The 15403-nt window shown below is 44.2% G+C and overlaps 1 protein-coding gene across 5 annotated transcripts in view; it reads left to right on the forward strand.

Annotated features, from left to right (window-relative positions):
• Window positions 1-15403, forward strand: part of raf1a (Raf-1 proto-oncogene, serine/threonine kinase a) — a 52038-nt gene that overhangs the window by 12511 nt on the left and 24124 nt on the right. For 2 of the 5 annotated variants that reach the window (XM_024375146.2, XM_024375145.2), the window contains 15 exons: window positions 942-1168; window positions 1562-1674; window positions 2016-2118; window positions 2214-2371; window positions 4539-4631; window positions 5839-5992; window positions 6435-6554; window positions 6709-6751; window positions 6865-6974; window positions 7129-7246; window positions 7462-7546; window positions 7706-7882; window positions 8083-8129; window positions 8863-8981; window positions 9194-9325. In XM_024375146.2, the coding sequence (XP_024230914.1) occupies window positions 968-1168; window positions 1562-1674; window positions 2016-2118; window positions 2214-2371; window positions 4539-4631; window positions 5839-5992; window positions 6435-6554; window positions 6709-6751; window positions 6865-6974; window positions 7129-7246; window positions 7462-7546; window positions 7706-7882; window positions 8083-8129; window positions 8863-8981; window positions 9194-9325 (1773 nt within the window). In that variant the 5' untranslated portion in view covers window positions 942-967. Of the gene's footprint in view, window positions 1-679; window positions 698-941; window positions 1169-1561; window positions 1675-2015; window positions 2119-2213; window positions 2372-4538; window positions 4632-5838; window positions 5993-6434; window positions 6555-6708; window positions 6752-6864; window positions 6975-7128; window positions 7247-7461; window positions 7547-7705; window positions 7883-8082; window positions 8130-8862; window positions 9011-9193; window positions 9326-15403 lie in introns of those variants that run through there. The other 3 variants (XM_042299228.1, XM_024375148.2, XM_024375147.2) reach the window with 3 other exon arrangements.

Genomic DNA, 15403 nt, shown 5'->3' on the forward strand with positions numbered 1-15403 from the left:
CACCAGCTGTGCAAGGCCCATAAAGCTGCCAGAAGGGCAGCACACATGGGAGGAATGGGGGGGAGGAGGAGAAAGGACTCCTGTGTTATTGTTAACGGTTGCAGAGGTAATAAGAGGGAGTTCAGTTTTGTGCCCGACAGGGAACATCCAGACCCGGATCCCAGAAGACGGTATCCCGGAGAGGATCTCATAGGGGAGACACATCCTTTTCTTTTTGATATTTTATTCAAATAAACACCCTTGAAACTGAGCTAATTCTTCTCTGTCCGTGTCTGATCTGGTTAAACGTCTTGACCAAAACCCCTGGTCTGCCACAGTATGTCAACTTCTGACCCACTGGAAATGTGATGAAAGAAATAATTCTCTCTACTATTCTGACATTTCACATTCTTAAAATAAATGTGTGATCCTAAGACGGGGACTTTTCACTCTGATTAAATGTCAGGAATTGTGAAAAACTGAGTTTAAATGTATTTGGCTCAGGTGTATGTAAACTTCCGACTTCAACTGTATGTTACACACACGAAGCGCTCATTTCTGGTGAAAAAAACCACATGATCAATTATAGTATTTTGGAAATAAACTCTTAATTTGTGCTTTGATTTTGAATCTTTGCAGGTGCTTTGTTTTGTGTGTGTTGATATGTAGCAGATGTGCTGGTGAACCACGCTTGCATGATGAGTAACCTTGCCTTAAGGTTTGCATTTGCTACCTGAGCTAATTATAGGGAGGAGACTCCATTTCGAAGTATTCAAACCCATTCGGTTATAAATATATCAATTTTTGTCACAAAACACATTTTCTCACCCAACATGTAACCTCACACAACTTTACTTGCTCAAACAGAGTCATCCAGTGTCATGTGTAGAAACCTTGCCTAGTTCATAGTCTACTGACATGGCTGACCTCTAGTGTAGCCTGATATTTCTCTGTGTCCCCAGAGCCCTGAGAGCACTAGTGTTTGCTGATGGAGCACCTCCAGGGTGCGTGGAAGACCCTGAGCAACGGCTTTGGAATGAAAGACTCTGTGTTCGAGGGCCCCTGCCTCTCCCCCACCTTGGTTCAGGGCTTTCCCTACCAGCGCCGCTCCTCAGACGACAGCAAGATCCCCGACTCTAAGACCAGCAGCACCATCCGAGTCTACCTCCCCAACCAGCAGCGCACCGTGGTGAGTCTAATAGAATAATAATATTAATGTTGTAACTAATGGTACATTTCATTTGAAGAGCCTTTCAAAACACCCAAAGACACTGGACACATGGACACACAATGAAAACAGTAGTTCAGAGGACAGGGAGTGAGTGGGATTACTGAAACAACAACAACACACTGTTGTACTGCTGTTGTTTTGAGTGAGTGCTTAATTAACTGAGTCACCTAAGTGTGGCAGTTTATTGGTGGAAAATTGCTGCCTAAATTGATTGTCACCATCATACAGAGACACAGACCATTATCCCAAATCATCCCATTATCCCAAAATATAATGTATTATGCACATGTTTGTTTTAACTAGTCACATTAAGTGTTGTTGTTGTTAAGTGTGTTTGTTGTGGTCCCCCAGGTGAACGTGAGGCCAGGTATGACCCTGCACAGCTGCCTGATAAAAGCGCTGAAGGTGCGGGGTCTGCAGCCGGAGTGCTGTGCTGTCTTCAGACTGCACCCAGGACAGAGGAGGTATGCACTAGGCACTGGAGAGGGAGATCAGAGTGGTGTCACTGGCTCTCTCCACAGTGTCAGTGACAGTTATCCCTAACCACTGACACAGGGTCAGATATTATTTCACCCGCCTAATATTTAAAGCTAGGATTGAGAGTGGGACAATCTGATCCTAGATCTGTGGTTAGGGGAAACTTATACCATTTTTTTCAGCCACGTGGTTAAACTTTTCTGCAAAAAGCTTTCTACAGCTATTCCACCTTTCAGGTTAAGACGTATTGAATGACCTTTTCTTGTCTTGGTCTGTAGTCTCCAGTAGGTGTTACCTTACTAAATGTTTCATGTCCCTTTTCTAACAGTAAAAAGTCACGTATGGATTGGAATACCGACTCTACCTCACTAATTGGGGAAGAACTGCTGGTGGAAGTGTTAGATCATGTCCCCTTGACGACGCACAACTTTGTAAGTAGCCCATACATAATTTTACACCATCCACCCAGGCCGTTACTATTGACTGGAAAATAAATAAGTACTTAATTCTCCTCTTTAACTTTCAGGTTCGGAAAACATTTCTTAAGTTGGCCTTCTGCGATATATGCCAGAAGTTCCTTTTGAACGGTTTCCGTTGCCAAACATGCGGCTACAAATTCCATGAGCATTGCAGCACCAAAGTGCCCACCATGTGTGTGGATTGGAGCAACATCAGACAGCTCCTGTAAGTCTCCTCTCCTCTCTACTGTGCAGAGCAAAACAAAAAGTCTGCCAACACCCAACTGTTTTGTATTGAATAGCCAGAACACTTACAAAACAATATGAATGTTAAGTACAACTATATATCAATTGGTGAATAAAGGATGCTATGAACATTCTAGCATAGGGGATAAATGAATGTACTGCTCTCACAGTCTGCATTGTTGATAGCTATTCAGAACAAATAGATACAAATGACATGTTCTACAAAGGAAACCTCCAATTGATGAGAACAGTGTTGTCAGGATAAAGTGTAACCTCTGTTGATATGGTTTATGTAGTAGAGTAGTTCATAGGGACCCAGTTTTGCATACAGGCACTGGAAATAGAGAATTGTTTTGCATACAGGCACTGGAAATAGAGAATTGTTTTGCATACAGGCACTGGAAATAGAGAATTGTTTTGCATGCAGGTTTTAGAACTCCATATTTCAGTAAGCAGTAAGCATGTATAGATGGCTATCACTGGCAATGAAGGGATACATGGCTCATTTTATCTGGCAACCTTCCATGGTGCTTTCTTCATCCTGAAGTATTTTCAACAGATCTACAGTTGAAGTCGAAAGTTTACATACACTTAGGTTGGAGTCATTAAAACTAGTTTTTCAACCACTCCACAAAATTTCTTGTTAACAAACTATAGTTTTGGCAAATCTACTTTGTGCGTGACACAAGTCAATTTTCCAACAATTGTTTACAGACAGATTATTTCACTTATACTTCACTGTATCACAATTCCAGTGGGTCAGAAGTTTACATACACTAAGTTGACTGTGCCTTTAAACAGCTTGGAAATTCCAGAAAATGATGTCATGGCTTTAGCAGCTTCTGATAGGCTAATTGACATCATTTGATGTACCTATGGATGTATTTCAAGGCCTACCTTCAAACTCAGTGTCTCTTTGCTTTACATCATGGGAAAATCAAAAGAAATCAGCCAAGACTACAGAAAATCAATTGTAGACCTCCACAAGTCTAGTTCATCCTTGGGAGCAATTTCCAAACGCCTGAAGGTACCACGTTCATCTGTACAAACAATAGTATGCAAGTATAAACACCATGGGGCCACACAGCCGTCATACCGCTCAGGAAGGAGACTCGTTCTGTCTCCTAGAGATGAACGTATTTTGGTGCGAAAAGTGCAAATCAATCCCAGAACAACAGCAAAGGACCTTGTGAAGATGCTGGAGGAAACGGACACAAAGGTATCTATATCCACAGTAAAACGAGTCCTGTATCGACATAACCTGAAAGGCCGCTCAGCAAGGAAGTGCACATGGGGACGAAGATTGTACTTTTTGGAGAAATGTCCTCTGAAACAAATATAGAACTGTTTGGCCATAATGACCATTGTTATGTTTGGAGGAAAAAGGGGGAGGCTTGTTAGCTGAAGAACACCATCCCAACCGTAAAACACGGGGGTGGCAACATGTTGTGGGGGTGCTTTGCTGCAGGAGGGACTGGTGCACTTCACAAAATAGATGGCATCATGAGGAGGAAAATTGTGTGGATATATTGAAGCAACATCTCAAGACATCAGTCAGTAACTTAAAGCTTGGTCTCAAATGGACAATGACCCCTAGCATACTTCCAAAGTTGTGGCAAAATGGCTTAAGGACAACAAAGTCAAGGTATTGGAGTGACCATCACAAAGCCCTGACCTTGATCCCATAGAAAATCTGTGGGCAGAACTGAAAAAGCATGTGCGAGCAAGGAGGCCTACAATCCTGAGTCAGTTACAACAGCTCTGTCGGGAGGAATGGGCCAAAATTCAGCCAACTTATTGAGGGAAGCTTGTGGAAGGCTACCACCGACACGTTTGACCCAAGTTAAAAAATGTAAAGGCAATGCTACCAAATACTAATTTAGTGTATGTAAACTTCTGACCCACTGAGGATGTGATGAAAGAAATAAAAGCTGAAATAAATCATTCTCTCTACTATTATTCTGACATGAAACATTCTTAAGATAAGGTGGTGATCCTACCTGACCTAAGACAGGGAATTTTTACTCATATTAAATGTCAGGAATTGTGAAAAACTGAGTTTAAATGTATTTGGCTCAGGTGTGTGTAAACTTCTGACTTCAACTGTTTCTCTCTGTCTCTGTCTCTTGCTCTCTCTCTCTCTCTAGGTTGTTCCCTACACCAGGTGAAAGTGGGGGTCCATCTCTTCCTCCTCTTACATCTCGACGAATGAGAGAATCACTATCCCGATTCCCTAGCAGGTACGGCCACCTCTCCTGCTCCTGACCTATAACCTCTGATCCATGAGTGATATTGACCCCATGGACCACTTTCACCATAACACTGTGAGCAAGGTTAACTCCGGGCAGCAATACAGCATCAGCAATTAGACAACTACAGACGTTCAGTAAAAGTCTTCCTATTGACTTACTATTTAACATCGACTAAGGGTTGCGTGTGGTAGTCATTTATTTAACTACAGTACAGTAAGTTGAGGTAAGTACTTTGGCACTTGGAGTTAATGGTGGTCAAATGCTAAGGGTTCTTTGGTTGTCATGCTTGACTGGCCCTCAGCTGATGAGGCTGTAAGTTGTAAAGCACCTTAACTTGTGCCTCAAACTGAATTAAAGCCTGTTTTTGATTACGTCTCCAGCTTTATGAAGCTTTCCCTGTCCAGGGGGCTGATGTAACCAGAGGCGTGAAAAGAGCCCGTGGTTTCAGAAGCATTTTAAAACCGTTTAAAAGCACTCCGATCGCCAAAGTAGCTCACGCACAGTATCAAGTTGTTCTTTGCAGAACAGTCTAAATTGCTCTTTCGAAACAAGTTTCTGTTTTGGCCAAAAAAGGGGATTACTTCTCAGAGTGCTTTACACGATAAGAAGTGTGGTGTAATACAGTAATAAGCGCTGTTGTGGTACATCACTCACATGGGGTGCCACTTTCACCAGCAACCGACAATACAGTACAAGAGACTGTCTGGCAGAAGTGTACCAGGCTGAGTCTGTCAAAAATGACGCAACATGGCAGAAATGAAAGTGACAAGCTGCCATCCACCACAACCCTGTGAGACTAATTTGAAGAAGTTTCCGAATGTTCTTATGTGTGAAGTTTTCCCTAACAAGAACTGAGGGTGTATGTAGAATGTGTAAGCATCCGCAGAGCACCTCAATGGCATCTGTCTGAGAACTATCTAAGACTTACAAAAACAACAATAGTAATTATTCAATCACAATAATAATACTATTTTGATCTTTTGATAATCCCCAAAATTGTCATGGCAAGCGATAGACTAGTGTCCTGTCCAGGGGGCCCTGTGATATACTAGCTTCCCTGTCCAGGGGGTGTACTTAACTACATCAAGCTGCCTCACAATACTGAAACAGGAGATGCTCATAGGAGCCGTACCGGCTCGCACAAGGTGGTATCCCAACTCCTAAGCCTGATGTTCCCCCTGTGTTCACCCCCTAGCTCTCTGCACCGCTACTCAACCCCTCACGCCTTCAACTACACGGCCCCCTACCCACCCACAGGGATCACTCTGTCCCAGAGGCAGCGATCCACCTCCACGCCCAACGTCCACATGGTCAGCACCACCCTGCCTGTCGACAGCAGCATGATTGAGGTAACAACACACCACGGGGGCCCCCAGGGGACTCCTGGATGTCCAGGCAACAATTCTGAAAATAACCTCCCTGCCCGATCTGGCCCTTCTTTACACGCGAGGAATCCCTACCATCCTCCTCTGCCTCACTTCTGTCTACCATCCTCCCCCCTTATGTTTTCTATTAAGTCATCCATCTTGCATGTTTACTTTCCATGATTTTCTTGATTGTTCGATATCACTTTCTATATTCTGCACTTACTGTATTATTTTCTGATTTGTTTTTTATGTCTCCATACCTGGGTGTATTTGGAAAAATTATAACTTGAATGCGGTCTAATATGCCCACAAAATTGAACACCCAGCTAGCACTCTTTCTCTCCTCCCTTACCTTCCTTCACTCTGTCTCCCTTTCCTTCCCTGTCCTCACTGTCCCACTGTGTCGTGCCCTGATTGGGAGTAGCTAGATTGCCTGAATGCCTACCCTAGCTCCTGGTGCAGGCGCTTCTGGCTGAAGAGGAGAGTAGGTATTGTTCGCTTCTCCAACTCTTTTCTTGAGGCGACTTCAGAGAGCCCAGCCAAGGTTAGGAGGCAGAGTGTCTGAGTGTTGTGTGATGAACAACATGGCATGTTTTTACAGTGTCCGTGTCGAACTGAATTATCAAACTGTTGAATGATTAGTGTTCATTTGATATTTGTAAAAATGTGACGGAATATTTTCTCGTTTGTTGTCGTAGGAGGCAATGCGTAATCACGAAGCAATGCGTAATCATGACTCCGGTAAGATTTTCGACCGTTTCTGCTATGCTAAATGGAAACATGTATAACATCCCATAACGACACTTTGTCATAACCTGGTGTGCTGAATACTGTTGGCCATCGTCCCTCTCTAGACGGGAGTTCCCCCAGCCAGAGTCCCACAAGCTGGTCACAGTCTAAAACCCCAGCGCCAGACAGACGAGAACGGGCTCCGTCGTTCAACACTCAAGAGAAACACAAAATTGTAAGCGAGACAGCGCTTGTAGTTTGTACAGTGCCTGTGAGTTAATAGCATCTTAACAGTACTTTGAATTCCTAGGAATAACTGCATACGTGTATTGTATGTAATGTCTACTGAATATAGAGAATGTGGACTTATATTGGCTGTCCTCCTCCAGCGTCCGAGGGACAAGCGAGACTCTAGTTACTACTGGGAGATCGAGGCCAGTGAAGTGGTGCTGCACTCCCGTATCGGCTCAGGCTCCTTTGGAACGGTGTACAAAGGGAAATGGCACGGTGAGCACGTTTCTGGATAAACACACTTCTTGTAAAGACTTGGTCTGTTTGTAGGCTGTTTCTTCTAACCACCCCACACGGAGTGTAACACTTGTGCTGAGTCTAGTCTACTTGGCGATTCGCTTCACCTCCTCTCTGTCGTGTAGTTTGTTGAGACAAGATAGCCACACAGCAGCTAAGGAAGTTTCTTTACCACATGGTTTGGTCTGTTGTAGGTGACGTAGCAGTGAAGATCCTAAAGGTGATTGACCCCACACCGGAACAGTTCCAGGCCTTTAGAAACGAGGTGGCTGTGCTAAGGTAAGAGAGGGTGAGAGTGGTGAAGAGGACTATAGTGATGCCCATAGTGCATTCAGGGTATTCACTTTAGAGAGAGCAATTAAGTTGACCCTAAAATGTGTTTATTATTGGTAGATTATCTTCATGCAGCATTATCTCTCTCTCTCTCTTTCACCACAGGAAAACACGACACGTCAACATCCTATTGTTCATGGGCTACATGACGAAGGACAACCTGGCCATCGTGACACAGTGGTGTGAAGGCAGCAGCCTCTATAAACACCTCCACGTCCAGGAGACTAACTTACAGATGTTCCAGCTCATAGACATCGCCAGGCAGACAGCTCAGGGCATGGAGTGAGTCCATACCTAAGCAGCTTAGGTGTAGAATGGTATTATTGCTAGCTGTATAGGGATGCTAGTTTTACAAGGATGCTAACTTAAGATCGACGCTATAGAAGGGTGATAGCTTTAGAAGGATATTTTTTTCCCCCTTTCATTCTTTTAACATGCAACTGAATGTCCTAAAATACAATTTCACTGTATTTCTCTTTCAGCTATTTGCACGCTAAAAACATCATCCACCGGGACATGAAATCAAACAGTATCCTTTCTCATACTTGAAAGTACTACTTAAGTAGTTTTTTGGGGTATCTGTACTTTACTTTAATATTTATATTTTTGACAACTTTTACTTTTACTTCACTATAATTCCTAAAGAAAATTGAGTACTTTTTACTGCATACATTTTCCCTGACAACCAAAAGTACTCGTTACATTTTGAATGCTTAGCAGGACAGAAAAATTATCAAATTTACACACTTATCAAGAGAACATCCCTGGTCATCCCTACTGCCTCTAATTTGGCGGGTTCACTAAACACATGCTTCATTTGTAAATGATGTCTTGAGTGTTGGACCATGCCCCTGGCTATCCGTAAATAAAAAATAAATAACGCAGTCTGGTTTGCTTTATATAAGGAATTTGAAATTATTTATACTTTTGATACTTAAGTATATTTTAGCAATTACATTTACTTTTGATACTTAAGTATATTTAAAACCAATTACTTCTAGACATTTACTAAATAGTATTTTACTGGGTGACTTTCACTTTTACTAGAGTCATTTTCTATTAAGGTACTCTTCTTTTGGATACTTTTTACACCACAGCCTTTTCGTCATACTCTTTCATGCTCAGTCACTCTTGTGACAAAATTGAATAAAAAAAATTGTCGGCTTGACATTAGACAAATGATGTATGAGCTCAGATATTTAGTTTTTTTCCACAGACTCAGCTGTCTCTGCCACAGCTCTGCCTCCTTGACAGCAGTACAGATATCTTCCTACACGAGGGCCTGACGGTGAAGATTGGCGACTTTGGTCTGGCCACAGTCAAAGCCAGGTGGAGTGGTTCTCACCAGGTGGAGCAACCTTCAGGGTCCATACTGTGGATGGTCAGTAACAGGACATGGAAAAGTGAATTGTGCGTTTCTTGTGTGTTTGACTTGACTGTTGAAAATGACACAAAATGAAACAGAAGTTACCACCCATCAGACCCCTATGAGAAGTTGATTCCTTATGGTTTTCAGATTTACTAATTATGGTTTCCAGAATTGTAAATTAAATCAATTTAGTCATGTTTGTTTGTTCCATCCTCTGTTCTCAGGCTCCAGAGGTTATACGGATGCAGGACAATATGCCCTATAGTTTCCAGTCTGACGTATACTCTTACGGTGTTGTCCTCTATGAGCTGATGACAGGAGAGCTGCCATACTCACAGATAGCCAACAGAGACCAGGTAAATGCAGCCTGCCACATAACCATCTCTAAAACCATGGTACTTTGACCTCCCCTGCTGTGTTTGAGTTTAACATATCAAATATAACTTGGATTGTAGGACACAGTTTAAGCCACGTGGTCTGTATTTCCCTGGCCTGGGTTCCAGTGTGTGGGTGTCAGAGGGGTAGATGGGCTCTGTGTCACTGGCGGGCTGACTGTCTGAGTGGGGGTTTGTTTGTTGTATGGAGAGAGAGATACAGCGAGAGAGTGCTTGCACGTGTACTGATTTGAACCTCTGGTGTAGGGGGCAGTATTTTGACATCTGGGAAGAAAAGCGTGCCCAAAGTAAACTGCCTGTTACTCAGGCCCAGAAGCTAGGATATGCATATAATTGGTAGATTTGGATTGAAAACACTCTAAAGTTTCTAAAACTGTTAAAATAATGTCTGAGAGAAAACAGAACTGATTTGGCAGGCGAAACCCAGAGGACAAACCATCCAGGGGAAAACAAAATTGAGGTCATAGGATTTTCCAATGGGTTTCTATGGGATACCCTTATTATTAGGAACCTGGTTGCAGTCCCTATGGCTTCCACTAGACTTTAGAAATTGGTTGATGTTTTTCTTTTGAGAAATGAAGAAGTATTCCTATTCATTGTAAGTGTCACTCCAGGTAGGCTCTACTGTTTTGGTGCGCGTGAACAGGAGCGCGCTCCACATTGTTTTTATCCGGTATTAGAAACAGTTTATTCCGTCTTAAATTTGATTGATTATTTACATTTTAGGGTACCGGAGGTTGGATTAGGAACATTGTTTGAAATGTTTGGACCAAGTTTACAGGTAACTTAGATACTTTTTAGACATGTTGGGCGAGTTGAAACCGGTGTATTTCTGAGTCAAATGTGTCATGGAAATTTCCTGTATTTACCAAATCATGAGAGCAAACCACACACAAGTCACAGTTATCACAAAGTCCATTTTTAATTATATGAGCTCCATCACAACTCTGTTCACTCTCAGATCAATTCAGTGTCTATAAATGAATTCTCTGAGAGTCCCTTACACATTGCAACTGAGATCCTTTATAGCAAAGACACACATAGCCAGACAGCATTGGCATAATTTATCGTTCAGCTTTGTCTCCTAAACTATGCTCTTTTCTCAAACTCAGAACCTAAACAAACCCTCACATCAACAGACATATATCAAATCCATCCTATCATGACAAGATCACAGAGACACATTGACTGGCACACAGACATTGTGGAGCCAAGAGATGCTAGCTTGACCTCTCCCCGGCCCAAGTAACTTAGTCTTGACATAGAACAGATAACTGCAACCCCGGCCACAGTATTATACAAAAATAAACATTCTGATGAGAAGTAACTTACAAACATATGATGAATATAAAACATCTTACCTATGTTACCAACTAATTCTGATTATTCCCCAACAAATGCACCAAATAAATTGACATTTTTGGGACATAAAGAAGGACATTATCGAACAAAATTACCATTTGTGATGTTTCTGGGACATTTTGGAGTGCCAACAGAAGATCTTCAAAGGTAAGGCATTAATTATATCGCTATTTCTGACTTTTGTGTCACAACTGCCTGGTTGAAAAATGATTTTCATGTGTTTGCATGTGGGGCGCTGTCCTCAGATAATCGCATGGTGGGCTTTCGCCATAAAGCATTTTTTAAATATGACACAGCGGCTGGATTAACAAGAAGCTAAGCTTTATTTTGATGTATAACACATATCTTTTCAAGAATGTTAAACATTTGAATTTAGTATTTTAGAATTTCGCACTCTGTAATTTCAACGGATGTGGGCCAGGTGGGACGCTACCGTCGCACCTGCCCGTAGGAAGTTAAAGCAACGATATTCAAGTGATGGGCTGTTTTAGAACTCAGCAGCTGTGACGTGGTAAGTTTGGACCCAGGTGCAGAGAAGAGACCAGACGAGGAATCCGTGGTTAAGGATAACCTAATACTTTACTGAGAAACTGTAGCCGCAGGATCACAGTACACTTTAAAAAACAACAAACACTAAGTCTCGGAAATTTGCTCAGGAAACAAATGCACACAGTAAACAATTCAAGCTTCTGCAAAGGACCACAGAAAACAATTCCCTCTGGTGCCAGGAGGAACCATGCCTGTACCCCCCTCTAGGAGCGGCTCCATGATGACCACCACATAGTTATTTAAAGTCTCTAACAAGACCCAGATTCAGGATGTCCCGGGCAGGCAGCCACGCTCACTCCTCAGGACTGTAGCCCTTCCAGTCCACCAGGTACTGCAGGGTCCCTCGGCCCTGACGAGCCTCCAGATGCCGGACCGTGTAAGCCCACGTGGCCATCCACAAGTCGAGGGGGCAGAGGAGCAGGTGTGGGGGGAGATAATGGACTGGTCCTTACCAGCTTGAAATGAGAGACATGAAAGGACGGACAGACCCTCATAGACCTGGGAGGCTGGAGATGATAGGTGACTGGGTTGATGCGACTCAGGATCTTGAATGGTCATATGGAGCGAGCTTCGGCGAGTCCACATTTAAGGGAAGATCACGGGGGGATAGCCACACCCGGTGACCCGGTCCGAGGTGCCGGTTTGCCTGATGTTGGTGTCGGGCAGAGGAGCGGAACAAGGAGGATTGGTGTGTTATGAGCATACTCCGCCCAGACGAGGAACTTTCTCCAGTTGCTGCCCTGAGTGGAGACGAAGCAGGCAGGAACTTTTCCAGCTCCTGGTTGGCCCGCTCAGTTTGCCCATTCGACTGAGGGTGAAACCCCGAGGAGAGACTCACCGGTGCTCCCAACAGGGAGCAGAAGGCCTTCCTGTACTGTGTGACAAACTGGGGCCCACAATCTGAGACAATGTCCTGGGGAAGTCTGTGTAGTCGATAGACATCAGCGAGATCAGCGGTCTCCTTCGCTGAAAGCAATTTGGGTAAGGCGATGAAAAGGGCTGCCTTGGAGAACCGATCGATGACCACCAGGATAGTGATAAGCCCTTGAGATGGAGGTAACCAAGTGATAAAGTCTACAGACAGATGAGACCCGGGATGGGCAGAGGTTGGAGCAACCTGGCCGGTCGCTGACGCGAAGACTTGCTTTGGGCACAGATGAAACATGTTCTCACGTCTTCCATCATGTTGGGCCACCAGAATTTCCGCCTCAGGAACTCCAGTGTCCGATTAACACCTGGATGCCCAGTTAATTTAGGAGTGTCCCCATTGTACTACTTGGGACCAGGCTTTTCAAGTCTGTCGATGATGGGTCCTTTGAGCTCCATGAATACCCTGTCAGACTCAGGAGTCCAGCAAACACGGGTCTGCGACTTGCCGGTTAGGACTGTGAGAGGCGCTGCCACTGCACCAAATTTGCATATAAAACGCCTGTAAAAATGGTCAAACCTGAGGAACCGCTGGACCTGCTTGAGTGAGGTGGGACGGGGCCAGTTGTTCAAAGAATGACTCTTGCTGGATAATATTTTTTTGCAATGGAGGAGGAAGTGCATCTCTGTCTCAACTTCCCTTTCGTGCAGTGACCACATTCTCGCTCTCTCTCGCTCTCATTCAATTCGCTTTATTGGCATGATGTAACAATGTACATATTGCCAAAGTTTATTTTGGATATTTACAATATAAATAAAAATGAGAATCAAATCGTCAAGGGGACAACAGTAACAACAAAAACCAAATGTCAAAATAACTATACATTTAACAATAAGTATACAGTAGAGGACATGTGCAGGTTGATTGGTCTGTCAGACACTGTCCCTCATTTTATGGCAGGCAGCAATGTAGTGCGCTGCCAACCCACAGCTCTCTGCGTCCTCCCCCAACAGGACGGGTAGCCTATCCTCATCAGAGAGGTCTTTAAAACCTTGAATAAGGGTTTCAAATTTGGGAAAATGACACTCTCAAATCAAATCAAATTTTATTTGTCACATACACATACATGGTTAGCAGATGTTAATGCGAGTGTAGCGAAATGCTTGTGCTTCTAGTTCCGACAATGCAGTAATAACCAACAAGTAATCTAACTAACAATTCCAAAACTACTGTCTTATACACAGTGTAAGGGGATAAAGAATATGTACATAAGGATATATGAATGAGTGATGGTACAGAGCAGCATAGGAAAGATACAGTAGATGATATAGAGTACAGTATATACATATGAGATGAGTATGTAAACAAAGTGGCATAGTTAAAGTGGCTAGTGATACACGTATTACATAAGGATGCAGTCGATGATATAGAGTACAGTATATACTTATGCATATGAGATGAATAATGTAGGGTAAGTAACATTATATAAGGTAGCATTGTTTAAAGTGGCTAGTGATATATTTACATTTCCCATCAATTCCCATTATTAAAGTGGCTGGAGTTGAGTCAGTGTCATTGTCAGTGTGTTGGCAGCAGCCACTCAATGTTAGTGGTGGCTGTTTAACAGTCTGATGGCCTTGAGATAGAAGCTGTTTTTCAGTCTCTCGGTCCCAGCTTTGATGCACCTGTACTGACCTCGCCTTCTGGATGATAGCGGGGTGAACAGGCAGTGGCTCGGGTGGTTGATGTCCTTGATGATCTTTATGGCCTTCCTGTAACATCGGGTGGTGTAGGTGTCCTGGAGGGCAGGTAGTTTGCCCCCGGTGATGCGTTGTGCAGACCTCACTACCCTCTGGAGAGCCTTACTGTTGAGGGCGGAGCAGTTGCCGTACCAGGCGGTGATACAGCCCGCCAGGATGCTCTCGATTGTGCATCTGTAGAAGTTTGTGAGTGCTTTTGGTGACAAGCTGAATTTCTTCAGCCTCCTGAGGTTGAAGAGCGCGCTGTCTGCAGTTTGTCTGAAGTCCACAATCATCTCCTTAGTTTTGTTGACGTTGAGTGTGAGGTTATTTTCCTGACACCACACTCCGAGGGCCCTCACCTCCTCCCTGTAGGCCGTCTCGTCGTTGTTGATAATCGAGCCTACCACTGTTGTGTCGTCCGCAAACTTGATGATTGAGTTGGAGGCGTGCGTGGCCATGCAGTCGTGGGTGAACAGGGAGTACAGGAGAGGGCTCAGAACGCACCCTTGTGGGGCCCCAGTGTTGAGGATCAGCGGGGAGGAGATGTTGTTGCCTACCCTCACCACCTGGGGGCGGCCCGTCAGGAAGTCCAGTACCCAGTTGCACAGGGCGGGGTCGAGACCCAGGGTCTCGAGCTTGATGACGAGCTTGGAGGGTACTATGGTGTTGAATGCTGAGCTGTAGTCGATGAACAGCATTCTCACATAGGTATTCCTCTTGTCCAGATGGGTTAGGGCAAGTGTGCAGTGTGGTTGAGATTGCATCGTCTGTGGACCTATTTGGGCGGTAAGCAAATTGGAGTGGGTCTAGGGTGTCAGGTAGGGTGGAGGTGATATGGTCCTTGACTAGTCTCTCAAAGCATTTCATGATGACGGAAGTGAGTGCTACGGGGCGGTAGTTGTTTAGCTCAGTTACCTTAGCTTTCTTGGGAACAGGAACAATGGTGGCCCTCTTGAAGCATGTGGGAACAGCAGACTGGTATAGGGATTGATTGAATATGTCTGTAAACACACCGGCCAGCTGGTCTGCGCATGCTCTGAGGGCGCGGCTGGGGATGCCGTCTGGGCCTGCAGCCTTGCGAGGGTTAACACGTTTAAATGTCTTACTCACCTCGGCTGCAGTGAAGGAGAGACCGCATGTTTTCGTTGCAGGCCGTGTCAGTGGCACTGTATTGTCCTCAAAGCGGGCAAAAAGTTATTTAGTCTGCATGGGAGCATGACATCCTGGTCCGTGACTGGGCTGGATTTCTTCCTGTAGTCCGTGATTGACTGTAGACCCTGCCACATGCCTCTTGTGTCTGAGCCGTTGAATTGAGATTCTACTTTGTCTCTGTACTGACGCTTAGCTTGTTTGATAGCCTTGCGGAGGGAATAGCTGCACTGTTTGTATTCGGTCATGTTACCAGACACCTTGCCCTGATTAAAAGCAGTGGTTCGCGCTTTCAGTTTCATGCGAATGCTGCCATCAATCCACGGTTTCTGGTTTCTGGTCTCTAATTGTTTTATATTTTTGACATTT

Source organism: Oncorhynchus tshawytscha, linkage group LG16 (assembly GCF_018296145.1).
Source record: "Oncorhynchus tshawytscha isolate Ot180627B linkage group LG16, Otsh_v2.0, whole genome shotgun sequence".
Classification (NCBI taxonomy): Eukaryota; Metazoa; Chordata; class Actinopteri; order Salmoniformes; family Salmonidae; genus Oncorhynchus; species Oncorhynchus tshawytscha.